The following is a 14287-nucleotide window of genomic DNA, read 5'->3' as shown; positions in this document are numbered from 1 at the left end:
TTACAGTCCTCCCCTTCGAACCCCCCTCCGAAAAAAATCATCTGCTTCCAAGTAAAAAAAAAAGAAAAAAAACTCGCAGGAAATGACCCCCCTCCACACACACACATACACACACGCACACACACACTCGCCTCCATTCAAGCACTGATCCCCTTTAAGTAAGAGACTGTTTTAAGGTAAACTCGGAGGATCATCCCTCAATTTAACCTGAAAGCTTTTGTTTGAAGAGACGAACTTTTCTTTTCCGTCCTAAGAGATAAAAGTAAGCGTGGTGGCTTTGGAGGAAGTTTGCATCAACGGCACTCGTTTTTCTAGCTGTTCCTGCATCCACCTTTATCTTCTGCTAAGAACATAGAATTTACAGCCGCTGTGTTTTTGCAGTGTTTGTGACAGAACAGAAACAGACGCAGCTTTTGCGCCTCAAGCACCAGTGATGAGCGCCAGCGCATAGGGGGCGCTCCAACACCACTGTAGCAAGTCTCTCTGTCTCTCTGTCACACACACACACGCACACACACACACACACACACACACACACACACACACACACACACACACACACACACACACACACACCGATCACCATGGAGAGACCGCTACCTTGGCTCTCCTTGTATCACCACAGAACGGGACTCTTGTTTACTGGCACCCCATGTGTCAGCTGTTTACCGTCCCCAGAACAGAACCATTATTCTCTGTTGCCCCTGGGCCCCCCCGGCGGGCAGCGCAAGAATAATGAGCCCCTCTGACTCACCTGTCTCCGGGCACAGAAGAGAGGGATCAGACCGGTGTCTGCGCCGAGCAGAGAGCCCCGGGGCCGATGATCGCCCCCCCCCTCCTCCCATGCAGCTCCCATCTCCAAGCAGCCGCTTGGCGCAATTACTTCCACATGTTGCCCGAAAGAACAGTGTCCTTGTTCTCCAAACAAAGGGTCTCAACAACTAAAGACCTGAACTTAACTCAAACTCTTTTCGCGTGGATCTTTTTCAAACGTACTTACCTGTAATATTTCATCACGTTACACAAAGCAGGTGACGAAGTATGAATATTTATGAACCAAAAGTTGTAATGGACTCCTGATAATAGAAGTCATTAAAGTATATGTTCTGCTCAGATTATAGTTGTCTGTGAAAGTACACTTGGATGGAGTTCTAATCACTGCACAAGTCACAGTTTAGACTTCTAAAACATGAGATCAATTTAAAATCGTGACATCAAAGGAAGAGCAAGTATGATTAAAATAAATCTTCAAAGTAGCTGATTGTGAATAATTAATATTGTGGAGCAAAAGGAAATTAACTTAACGTCCTAGCGACTAACCCATTTACTGAAACACGCTAAATTACATAATTAAAGCTATATATGCACATTAATTCTACTAGATCTACGTGTTCTGGATCATATTTTATATTTTGACGTCTGGCTGGTTGATGAATTTGGCCGGGGGGGGGGGGGGGGTCTTGTCTTCCTGTGCCTGTCATGACTACAGCTGACCACCAGGGGGCTTTAGGCGATCCTGAAGTACACGCACGGCGACGTCATCAGTTGGTCTGACCGAACTTCATCTTTAAAAATCATCATGAATCCGGTACCATTAGTTGATCAACCGGCTCCTTCGTAATTCGGGTTATTTGTACTGTTGTTGGGCGCGTTTGGTGACGGTGGCCTGGAGGCCTTCAGAGAGCTGTCCAGCGTGCTGATCCATCTATCTATCTATCTATCTATCTATCTATCTATCTATCTATCTATCTATCTATCTATCTATCTATCTATCTATCTATCTATCTATCTATCTATCTAGATCAGATGATTACTTTATCCTTTTTACCTTGCCTGTGTTTATTACCCGCCCCCTCGGCCCACTCGGAAGTTCTCTTCAGAACCCTGGATGTTATCCATCTGCAGGTCCACAGTTTTTTCTGCAAACCCACGACAGTGATGCTGAAGTTTTTCTTTTTCCAGCCCACAGATCTGTTTTAGGCGCTTTAGTGATAAATATATCAACATTTACGGGGGGATCCCAACCTGGCGCAGTCAGACGGACCTGCTCTTTACTCCCCTTTTCCCCACCGGTACTTCAGCTCCGTCTTGCCTCCATCTCTCCACATGAGCCCGCAGCTGCAACCGGCTGAAAAGCTCTCTTATTAATTGTCTTTTGTTATGCGTAATTGCCGCGTTTTCAATGGTGGCGCAGGACTGACGTCTATGGAGTGCTGATGTGCTTCTCTGCGCAGTAGGTCGATAAATGTGCGCAGTCCCTTCTGAGAGATGCTGCACTATTTCATGAGTTGTGGGTCCACCATAAAACGCCGAGAACGGGACAGTTTGACTTGGATAAATGGCTCAGCTGGCAGTTCTGGGTCACTTCCTGAAAGAAAGGAGGAGCAGGGGTCTCTGTCAGAACCGCAGTTTATTCTGTTGTTAATCTCCTTAAAAGCTACATTGGTCTTTAACACCTGCACGGGGACTATAATTTGATTAATAGGACCTTCAATATATATTCATTAGGTGGCTTTCCCCCAATAATCTATGATGACCAGCGGGATGTGAAAGGAGGCCATTTATTCCCTCTCTGAATGGGCCTGCGTGGGACCAAAACTTCACCTGCTTCCCCTCTCAATTAGGAATGTATCCCAAACTCTGACCGAAACGAGTTAAATTAGGCGTCAGCTAATTTCCAGTGGCCCCTCCTCCGTAATCCCCCTTTAGAGTCCTTCCATTTGAGCATGCCCCCTTTAATTCACCATAGGTTGAAAGGTTCAAATAGTGCCTAATGAAACAGTGACTAAATCGTTCTGTGTCGCTCGGAGGAACCCTGTAGCTGTCCCTCAAAGCTCTGTGAGCACGCAGCCGTCGGGGGGTCTCCGGCTAAATGCGAGTCCCGAGGCAGAACAATCTAACCTGTCAAAGCCTTTGCCCACTTCTATATATCCTTGCGCTGCGCTTTCGAGCAATGGCAGCATAATCAACCAACGTGGGACCGAAAACGCAATTAAACTCGCTTTGGACGAGTAAAAATCTTTTCAAAGACGTACATTAATGAACTATTGGCTGCTCTCCGTGGGGCGTCATCGGGTACCCTTTTGTGGTCGGATCTAAAGAGAAATGACACTTTTCTATGGCAAAGCTATCCATGTTGAATTAAGGCGCTCCTAAATGAACCCGCAGTAATAACGCCTTAATAACGATGCTGATAAGACTATAATATTAACCAGTAACTTTAAACCTCGAACACTCAGTCATATGAAATTAAGGATGACTAAGCCTTTTCTTATCTTGCCTACTGAAAGACATTATATTTTGTTAAAATATAACGTCCCTACACACACACACACACACACACACACACACACACACACACACATATGTATATATAGTATTAAGTATGAAGTTCATATAATCATAATATTAGTATTTAATATTTAGTCTTACATCATTATTCTTTAATCTATTTTGAAAAAAGACTCCATGTATTGTAATTTTGTAATAAGGTACACTGTGACGACGTCTTAGGTAAACTCATCTTGTTTATTACAATAAATACACTTATACACATTTTTCAGTTGCTCAACGGGTTCACAAAGGTGGGGGGGGGGGGGGGGGGGGCTTCTAGTTAGCGCACATCCTCACCGAGAGCGATGGGACAGTAAAAACATTTACCGGGGTGATCTTTTAGACCTGGAAACGGGGCGAGGACCCAGGAGGCAATGAAAAGACACTTTATTAACGACAAAAGTTTGAAGAGTCCCAGTATTTAGCACAGTGTACGACATATATTCACAGTTCATCCGGGCGAGTTTGTGGAACAAGGACACTTTTAAAATTATTCAGATTTCATGCGGGAGACTTTCGTCGGAGAGGCTGCGTAAATAACAGAGCAAGTGCCAGGACGAGTGGTGGGATGTGGGGGGAGTTGTTCTCAGATGGGAGATACTTCCTTCTCTTCCTCAGCTGACACCGGAGACAGAGACTCCTCATCCTCCGACCTGGAATAGTCCGTGTGGCCGGTCGCGCACTTGCACCCGCTGTGCGCGCTCCTCTGGGTGACTTTTCCTTCCTTTTTGTGCTTCACCCTGCGATTCTGAAACCAGATCTTTACCTGCTTCTCTGACAGGTTCAAGTATGTCGCGATTTCGATTCTTCTCAGTCTCGAAAGATACATGTTCGTAGAAAACTCTCTTTCAAGTTCCAGGAGTTGCGTGCTCGTGAAAGCCGTGCGCATCCTCTTTCCATTCTGTATGTGGCTGTTCTCGGAGGTGCCTGGGGGGAAAGGGAAAGTAACGGTTACCTTGAAAGTCGAGATGCAAATTGAATAAACACCGCGCGTAAAGGCTGTGCGTAAAACTTGAGAGGCAATAGCCTGTGCGCAAAATATAAACATTATGAAAGTGGCACCGTGCAGCTGTGTGAGTAGCAAACAGGTGACTTACCAATAGAAAGACAGTGGTATCTCCTGGGATCTGTGACGCTGAAGGTGGGCGTGCAGACAGGTGTTTGTCCCGGGTGCGCCAGTGCGGGTGACTGCTGATGGGCTATCCTCTGACAGTACTGCACCTCCGCTGCCGGAAACTGGCTCTTCAGCATGGGAATGCCGCTTCGGGAAGAGTGGATGTGGGACGTAACGCACAGCGGGCACACGCAGAAAGTCCCGCTTTTCCTGGATGGGCAGACCGGAGCGGTGACCGTCATCACGCTTGGAGAGTGCATGCTGATGGGAATAAGGAAGTCTTTCCCTGGGTGCTCAGCCTGCGCAGGTCGCACAACGTCCTTGATTATTAAAGAATCAACGTAAAAAGACCTCGACATGATTGCGTCGGCGATAAGAGATCTCGGTGCGCAGGATGATATAGCCGTCTCTCATCTGAACCCCTCGGGATCTCCAAAGGTGCTTATGTTTGATGCTTCAACAAAAGGGACCCCGAAGAGGGCTGGCCCTGCAGCGTCACCCACGTGCGCACCCGTCTCAAATGGTTTAGACTGTCAACGACCCAAATCACGTGATGTCTCCATACTGGGCCTCAACTCCCAACATGCGTCTAACACACTTTTTGACCAGAAGGACATCAATAAAAACAATGAGCTACAAAAACAGCACCACTAGTAGTAAGATTTTAGTCTTATTTAGAGGATATTTCTTTGACAAAATATACCAAATATATCAAATACAAAAACATTAAGTAAAAAAGAAATTATGTATATATAGATATAGAATATTATATATTCTAGATATAGAATATATATATATATATATATAGAATATTATATATTCTAGATCTAGAATATATATATATATATTATATATTCTAGATATATTCTATATCTAGAATATTATATATTCTATATATATTCTCTCTATATATTTTCTTTAGAAGTAAAATATAGCTATACTACTATAAATAATAGAACATGTGCTATTTATCCCAGTTTATGTTGCAGCTCGGTATAAAAACTGAAGATTAGTAATTGACAGCAAACATTGATGCAACTAAGGTGACTGGGAGTCTGTCAGTGCAGGTGCGGTGAATTTAAACGGCTCCCCCCACGTAAATATAGGCTTTGACTCTCAAACGACCAGGTGTTATTCTACAATCTAAAAAAAATGGGACTTAAAGAATTGTGGCGGACTAAAACACTAATTGCTTTTCTGCATAATAATGCTTTGGATCCGTTTGGTCACTTGCAGCAATTAAAGCATTATGAACTCACGTCGAGTCTGGGCTGCAGTTATTTGATGGCGATTAGGATTCAATTAGAAAGTGTTTATAATGGCCGGTCTGTGCGGGGGTAAACAGGCAGCTATTTCAGAAATGCGTTAATCCCTCATCTTGTGACGATAATTAGCGAGTTTGATCCGCAGGCGGGTCACCGGTAGGTTTAGCTTCCACTTTCATCTGCAAAGCAGCGCCTCGGACCTTCAGACAGAGGCGAGCTGTGAGCAGGTCCAGGCCCATTAACACAACAACGTGTTAGTTTGTCTACTGACCTCAGCCAGAAAAAAAAGAAGAAAAATACACCACCTGCATCGCAAAAACACACGAGTGGGAGGTTTATATCACGCATCTTTGAGTCTGAGTCAAGAGCAAAGTGGAGCGCACTTGGTAAACTGCGCGTAAAAATGCGAATTTGGCAAGAATTAGAAAGTCTTTATAATCCAACCGCGGCGACGATGGAAGTAAACATAAGATCAGTCGGGCAGACAGTGATTGCTATAACAAAGTGTTTGACAAGTACACTCTCGCACTTGTTATGGAGGAGGGAGAGAGGCAGAGAGGACGGATGGATGGATGGATGGACAGAGAGGAGAGAGAGAACAAACCAAGCGGAATGATGCGTGGCGCGCGCCCTCATCACACCATGCGAGCTCTAATATTATTTTTCCATAATTCTGCACGATAAAATTTCATTGTCTATTAAGTAATCCCACAAATGAGATCCTTTATGAGGCTATAATGAGGCCTAATTGCCAGGACTAGTGGAGCCACGTGGAAGGGTTTAGGAGGCATTAAGTCGGCTGGGTACTGAGCACAGACTGTTACCTCGCCATTACTTTCATAATTCAAGGAGAAAATTAGTCCATTTAAGGGAAAAATCCTTTGATTCCCTTTATTCTGCTTGGGGTGACAGGGCTGCTGTGTTTTTTTTGTCTGCCTGGGTTAAGAAGCCATTCAACAAATGGGACTATAGCGCAACACTGCTGCACTGTTTACATGGATAGATTTAAAAAAAGAACAAGGAGAATTTTGGAAACCTGTGAAGCGCTCAGGGCCCCAACACTTCCTCGCCTCTCCTTTCTCCCCCTGTGTTGTGTGTGTGTGCCTCTCTACTTTATAGTTCAGCCTTACCCTCCACTATTCACCCCTTTTCAAATCACGCTGATGGGCAATTAATCACTGGTCTATTCAGAAACATGAAAATTCAGTTTAAACAGGACTTAAAACACAAGTCGAGTCTCTTCAAAGGTGGTTTAAGTTTCCTCCTCAGTGAAATACAACATTTGTGTTGGAGTGTGTGCAAGTCTACTGAAGTAGACGTGTGTGTGTGTGTGTGTGTGTGTGTGTGGGTGTCTGTGTGTGTCTCTGTGTGTGTGCGTGCATCCCACTCCTCCCAGTAGTAAAAAAAACGCCACAAACTTGTTAAAGTGCAGTGCTGAAGCCCCCCCCCCCCCCCCCCCCTCACAGTGCATCCCATGCCATATTATACCGTGAAGAAGTCCATTAATGTTCTGTTGAACAAGCGTCATTAACTTGTATCAACGCCTTTTTACAAACCCTGCATTGTTGCGCAGGGCCAGTCTGCGGCCCATCTTGGCCAATACAGTGGATGATTTGGGCCTTTATTAGTTACCAGGCAACAGTTCCTGAATACCAAAACTCAAAGAAAACCCTCGGCTCCTCCATGTAGATCGCAGTGCCGATGGGGGGAACGGGAACAATGATCCCGTGGACAACATAATGCCACGCAATGACTTTTCATTAACAATTATCTTCTCTATGTGAATAGCAGCTGCGGTGGCTTCCCTCCATCCCCAAGGCTCCCGGGAGCAAAGGAAGCGGGGCGGCGGAGAGGCTTGACAGGGCGTCCAACGATAGAATTGGGTTTGAAATTTGGTGAATAATACGATTTTTGTGTAAAGTTCATTGGAGATACGTGTATTTGGCTTAGCAAGCGATGCTGCTCGTGAGGCCAAATGCTTCTTGGATCACTCTTCCCAACTTTCAATCTAAATTTTTCAATATTTCTCTTTATTTGAGATGCACAAACAGGAACTCGTGCTGGCACATATATCCACTGTCGGCTAATGTATTGATTTGTCAGTTCAATTTGTGTGGACGCCTTTTATTCTTGTTGCTTTCCTCTCCGATTCCTTCCGTCCATCTCACTCGTCCCTGCTTCATTTGTTCAGAAACAAAACAACACTTCCTTTCCTCCTGCTTACCAACCTTTTCCCAGACCAACACAGTTTCTTTTAACCTTTTGGGAGGTTTTCCCAGATCAATAATCCGCCATTCTGCGGAGGAGCGCCGGGCTCTGAGCGCCACGGCTGTTGTGTTGTCCTCAGACTGTGATCGGGGGACAGACAGCTCAGTTAGGGAGCGCGGCCCTCGCTGCTATAGAAAAGTAAAGTGACAGGCTCGGGGTATGAAGAGGCTGCTGAACAAAGCCCGTGGATGGCCTATAGAGATGTCCTGCACCGGGCTCCCTCTAATTAGAGAATCGCTTCTCAGTCTCACAGAACCGCTCGGACCAGACACTCCAGACTGAAGTGTGGCCCCTGCGCCAACCAGAGCGTCTGTCTGTGTGTCCACACTCGGCCAGCATGCGTGTGTGCGCCGGCGTTCAATTAACGAGCCTCGGAAATGAGATAAACGCCGAGTGATAGCGACGCCGATCACGGTTAAGCTCCCAGAGAAAGATCTTTATTAACGCTTATTGTCAGAGCTCGGGTTCGTTCCAGTTCTTCCTCTGTTGTTTCCGAAAGACTAAGCAAATACCATTAGTGAGGCGGCACAGAGCACACCCTTATTTCAATCTTTTCCTGCTTGAGTTGTCAAATAGTCCTGAGATTTTATCCCCCTTTTATTTTTTTAATAGGAAGCCACTGTGGGCGTCTTCAACCCGAAGGAGTCATCCTCATTGTTCTCCTCCACGCCGGCGAAGAGTTCTGCTAATGACCAGCCTTTTAGCACCGCTGTTTGTGCGTTCTCTGTTGCAAAAACACACTCGTGCGGGCACAAAATGAAATGTTTGAGCAATAAAGCCTCATATTGGAAACAGCTGCCATCGAAGATGCAAGGCCGCGGGCTCCTCCCAGAACCTGACGGGCTTCCAGCCCTCGGCGGCCAACACGCTCGTCCTGACTTCCCATCAAAACCTAAATCAGGCAACGTTTGAAAGAGTCCCTCCAGCCGGGCGCCTCCCTCACTCCAAAGGAGGTGATATTGTAGCCCTTTTCCACCCTGTGAAAGGGGAAATCCCTGGGATTGAGCGTGTGTGCTGGAGCGGAAGCAGGCTGGAATGTCTGTCCGGGCCGCATCTTTTGTGAGTCAACGCGGGCTCCGTTGGCTGTTTATCAGACGCAGACAGATCAAAATGTTTCCCGGGCATGGAAGCGGCACGTCGGAGCCGTCAGTCAGGGGGGATCTTTCTGCTGGACCAAAAGCTTCCGTGTACACCAGGAAGTAGCGGCACCAGAGACGCCAACTTCCAGACTGACTCTAGGCGGCTCCGGTTCTGTTCTACCAGAAATGGGCAACAAATATTCTTATCCAACCATATATAAAGCCTCTTTCAAGTAAAGCTTTTTTATTTTTTTTAAAAATCTCAAAAATCTGGAAAATTTAAATTTTTCTGTTTATAAGACATTATAAAAACTAAAAATAGATGAATAATTTACATTTTTTTTTAAAAAATCTACTCAAATATTTTCTGTTCTAACTGGAGTCTTTCTCATCATCCTGGCTGGATTTTCAAGTGTTTAAAGAATCTTCAGTCTCTTCAGTCTTTGCTGAAATTTGCAGGGAAATGTGCTTCAATCATATATTTATGCCAGAATTCAATAAGAAATAAGCACATTTCAAACTAATCCTTTCTGCTATGACAAAATTTTTCATCAGAGTGAATGAAACTGAATCCTGGTACGATTCATTCCTCCAGATTTTACAATCACAGCTTTTGCTTCAAATATTAGTTGGAAAAAGTATTTTTTAATTAGTAATCCTGAGATGTTCCTAACCCGGGACATGTGGTCAGTTTTTCAACACATCCAAATTTGCTCATTTCATTTCTTTTGATTGGAACATTTCTGAAGCTATGAGCTCGTCTCAGCAGGGCAGGGTCTGACCTCTGACCTCTGACCTCTGGCTCCCTACTACAGTGTTTTGAGTCAGACGAAGACGGTTATGGAAAAGTGAAGGATGACAGAGCCGTGTAGATGTGGCGGCATCAGGAAGGTGCCGGGTTGCCGTTTTACTCCTGCAAATTTCAACATATTTAAAATAAAATTACAGATCCGTTTAATGTTAAATATATTTAGAGAGTTTTAAAAGTTTTATGGAGGTGAAAAGAACCCACTCACTTGTCGGCAATTATGCAACTATGCTAAAATGATTTGTCACAATATTGCAAAATATTCAATATTAAAACAGATGAATATTTCACAAAAGAAAGTGTGTCATAACAACGCGCTCATCATCGTTTTATAACTTATTCTTCAGATGAATTTTGAAAGAAAAGCTCTGAGCTACAATTGTTCTGTCACTCCGCCCAGATTTATTATTGATTAGAAAAGAGTCAGACTGAACCCAGAGAGTCATTATGATGATTTGCGCTGCTGCCTGTGAATTTCAGTCAGGCAGCTCTGTTGGCGCTCCGTCCTCATCCTCATTTCCCCGTGTCTCTGAGACCCATGAGCAGCTTTCCAACACACAGGACAGCTTGCCCGACACTTAATTGAGATGATGGGAACATTTTGCCATCTATTATTACGGCTGCAGTTTCCCTAACAGGAGCTAGAGAGAGCGAGCTGTCAGAACCCAGACTGGACATTCACACACACGCTCATTTGGACCATGAGGAGGTCCCCGGTCTGAGAGTCACCGTCTCTGTCCTCAGATGGATGACACGAGCAGAACAGAAGGAAAGCTAAGCAGAGAACACGAGTGTGTGATCAGACTGAGGGTGTTTTAAAGGTGGAAGGCGGTAAGAAGAAGCCCGACACCTGTGGGGTCAGCAGCGCGGTCGGATCAAATTTCCACACTTTATGCCTTTCTTGCCCTCTTTCTACACGCATCACTCACAGTAGACACTGTGAATCACACAACTGTGGCAGCTTTTGAGTGATGGAGAGAACAATCAGCAGATGAGCGTGATCAAAAACAGCCCTGTGGGTTCACTGAGTCATCTGCATTAGAAAAGGTGCTTTATTGTTGCCTGAGTTACAAAAATACATCATATGTAGGGTTACGAGTCGGAGCAGACAGGACGTGGAACGCCTTGTCATTCTGCAGCACACAGGATGCTAGATCTGAATATTTATTCTTTTTTTGAAGAATAAATATGAATGAGAAGAATGAGAGTGAAATATGGTGCGACTGCACACCATCAAGAATATGGTAATATATATGGTAATATAGATCTATACTAAACCCCCCCCCCTCCCTGTCCTGCAGGTTCAAAATATATATAAATGTATAAAGACCTTTTAATTTGGTTTATATGTGCATTTCTACTTCCTGCATACTATAAATGCATCTGTTGAGATGTGACTGATGTGATTTATTTGAATTTTTAGAACAAGTTAATTCAAACTCAGATTTATTGTAGAGCCTGGTGGAAAAATATGTGAAGATCTGCTTACTTAGACATGATTGAATAATAAATTATGAATAAATGGACCCTGCTGTTGTTTATATTGCTGTGAAATGTTCAATTTCATTAAAAAATATGTATTAAATTACTGTTAAAAAAGACTTTTTCTGCAATTCCCCAAAAAGAGAAGAGAATTATACATTTATTTTACTCTTTAAGAAAACATTTGAACTTGAATTATTTTTAAATGGTTGTACCATGCATACTACAGCTTCTGTTTGATGAATATTTGTACAACTGTGGCCATAATTACTATAAAGTGTAGTTTTTGGATGGGGAACCTGCAACAGTGGAGCCATAAATCGCTCCTAAATGTGCAGCACTCACATGACTGTCAGCCTTTCACTGCAGGACGGAACAGGTGTTTTGTTTCACACCGTTTCACAAGTTAAGCTTCTTTTTCAGTGCATCCACAGACGGTGTGTGTTTGTGTGTGTGTGTGTGTGTGTGTGTGTGTGTGTGTGTGTGTGTGTGTGTTGGGAGGGTCCTCCTGTCTGCATCGTCCCAGCTCTGCACCGATCACACAAACGGACGGTGCCGAGCTTTGTGTGTGCACGTGGAGTAACAACTTTTGTGTGGCGCTTTCGGGAGGGGGGACAAACCGGGGCAGTCGTGGAGATTTGTATGCAGACTACATCACACAGACGCCCCCCACACCCCCATCGCCGACCCCCGACCCCCCCGGGGTCCTCTCACCTGCCTGTTGCAGTGAATCACAGAGCCATCAAATGAAGCGTGTTGATGGGCCTGCACGTGCAAGAGCTCTGCTGCACCTGTCGGAGCTGTGCTCGCGCGCAAGCGTGTGTGTGGGTGGCTGTGTGTGTGTGTGTGTGTGTGTGTGTGTGTGTGTGTGTGTGTGTGTGTAGAAAGGCACTTTCTATGGTTGCTTACTCCATCTTTTCACAGTAGTAGGATTCTTCACACAAGCCTGGGGGTCAACGATAAGAGGTTTGGCGATCTGCCTGAGTCTGTGTGTGTGTGTGTGTGTGTGTGTGTGTGTGTGTGTGTAATACAGTTGGAAATGAAGGTAGCTGGGTGTCAAACAGGAGGCCTGCAGATGCCTGTCCGGCTGAGAGCTGTAAGGTCCCTCCCTTTGACAGAGTATCCATTCAGAGTCAATGAGCTGGGTCAAAGCCTGCACGTCAGGCTGCAGCTCTGCCGAGCACTGGGGCGGTCCAAGAGGTCAGTCGTATTCACATGGCGCTGTCATGCAAATGAACCCACCCACGCTTAAACAACTCTTGGAATTTTTATGTCTGCTCCCTGGCCTTTTCTCTCCCCTATGTTTTTCCCTCTTTTCCCTCAATCCCTCGCTCCCTCTGCTCCTCTCCAAATCTCTCTCCCCTGTATTCAAAAAAGTCATTGACGAGACATCCAAAGCCTTTTAAATTAGCCGGCCTCATTGTGCGAGGGGGATGGAGAGAGGAAGAGTGTAAAGAGGAGTGGGCCTAAATATACTCCGCTCTGAAAGTAGTTAGATCATGTTCTTTTCATGGTCCGATTAGAATCAAATCGATCCCCCCGCCCCTCCTGACACTCCAAGGTTTAAAGAGGAGTAGCCAAACAAAGATTTCTTGGCAAAGACGGAGAATGAATGACCAAACCTGAATCCTAAACACACTCTTAACAGGCTCATTCTGGAGCGTGACAATGCCAATAGGAGCAAATTTGTTTTAAGAGGGAGTGGGGGGGGGGGGGGGGATATTTGCAGTGATGGAGGGACGATATCGCTACAGTGGACGTACAGTAGGAGCATCTTTGAAGGAGGCCTGATCTGCATTTAAGTCAGAAAACACTCGGCGACCCCGAAGAAGAAGGTCTGCCCCAGAATCGCCTCATGACAGCAAAGGAAGCAGAGGAAAGTTGTCTCCCTATAGAGAGTTAAAGGCTGATTAGCATCTCCTCTCAAGGACGGGGACGGCTTCCAGTCAGCATGGGGGGGTCACGAGCTGCAGCTGTAATAATTAGTTATAACAATAACTCCTCTATTACTGACTTTATTTTCGATGGTAGTAATGTCAGTTAGGTAAAAACAATCCGTTTAGTATGAAAACCTGCTATTTTCACCATTAAATTATGTAGGGAGGTGCCATGTGTGTGTGGGTGTGTGTGTGTGTGGACCAGTCCCCGTTACGTTAACAGAAAAATGGACGGCTCTTCATCGAACCCTCAGATATAACTTACTTGCCTCTGTTTTCCTCGCAGTTCTTCACTTGACTGTATGAGTATAGTGTGAGGTGAGGGAACTAACATCTTAAATCAGCACTTTAGGCCTGTCTGTCGCCGGGGGTGACGGTTTACGTGTAGGACAACGACTCTGCACCAGCGGCGCTGCAGAAAAGTCCACTCTGACTCCGCGCAGTTGTTTGTGTTGGGAATCCTGAGAGAAGGCAAACAACACTGTGGAGGTGGACCGACGGAGGGGTGGGACCACCCTGCAGCTGCCTCTTCTCCCTCTATCTCTCTCACTCCCACCTCATCCCTCCGTTCCCTCTCCTATTCATCCTGCAGCTGCAGTCTTGTGCCTCTCTCTCTCTCTCCCTCTCTCAGCCGTTGAGTCTCTCTCTCTCTTCTGTTTGTCCCTGAGACACAAAGATGGATGGAGACGCTCCTGGAATGGGCTGCACAAAAGGTTTGCAGCACAAGGTGAGCAGCCTCAGCTGCATACGGCCCAGCGCTGCCTTCCTCTTCGCCCGGCATCAGTATGCATGTGTGTTGGGGGGGGGTCTGAGCGGCACAGTATGGCAACAGATGCTTTTGTTCAGCCAAAAGTCTGAAAGGGGCCTTGGCTGGGGGGGGCTTAGCAGTGTCAGAGCACAGAGTCATTTTTCTCTCCTTTTTCTCTCACTCCGGCCCTCTTTCTCTCTGTCTCCAACTCCCCAGCTGTGCCTGCCGCGGCAGCTAAGCGAGAGGAAATGCG

The 14287-nt window shown here is 45.6% G+C and overlaps 1 protein-coding gene across 1 annotated transcript; it reads right to left on the bottom strand.

Moving 5' to 3' along the window:
• Nucleotides 1-3577: 3577 nt before the first annotated feature.
• gsx2 (GS homeobox 2) lies at nt 3578-5078 on the bottom strand. The gene is made up of 2 exons (XM_003973845.2): nt 4431-5078; nt 3578-4260 (listed from the first exon to the last, which is right to left on the bottom strand). Exons 1-2 carry the CDS (start codon nt 4804-4806, stop codon nt 3920-3922), a joined length of 717 nt encoding a protein of 238 aa, XP_003973894.1. The 5' UTR covers nt 4807-5078; the 3' UTR covers nt 3578-3919.
• Nucleotides 5079-14287: the final 9209 nt, after the last annotated feature.

Source organism: Takifugu rubripes, chromosome 20 (assembly GCF_901000725.2).
Source record: "Takifugu rubripes chromosome 20, fTakRub1.2, whole genome shotgun sequence".
In the NCBI taxonomy this organism is placed as follows: Eukaryota; Metazoa; Chordata; class Actinopteri; order Tetraodontiformes; family Tetraodontidae; genus Takifugu; species Takifugu rubripes.
The sequence above is the reverse complement of the archived record's forward strand: the minus strand, read 5'-3'. Positions and strand labels throughout refer to the sequence as shown.

Bases quoted from the DNA above. Each gene is read 5' to 3' on its own strand.
- gsx2 (XM_003973845.2), bottom strand. From the start codon at position 4,806: ATGTCGAGGTCTTTTTACGTTGATTCTTTAATAATCAAGGACGTTGTG. The intron at 4,261-4,430 runs GTAAGTCACCTG...CTTTCCCCCCAG, and splicing joins ATACCACTGTCTTTCTATTG to GCACCTCCGAGAACAGCCAC.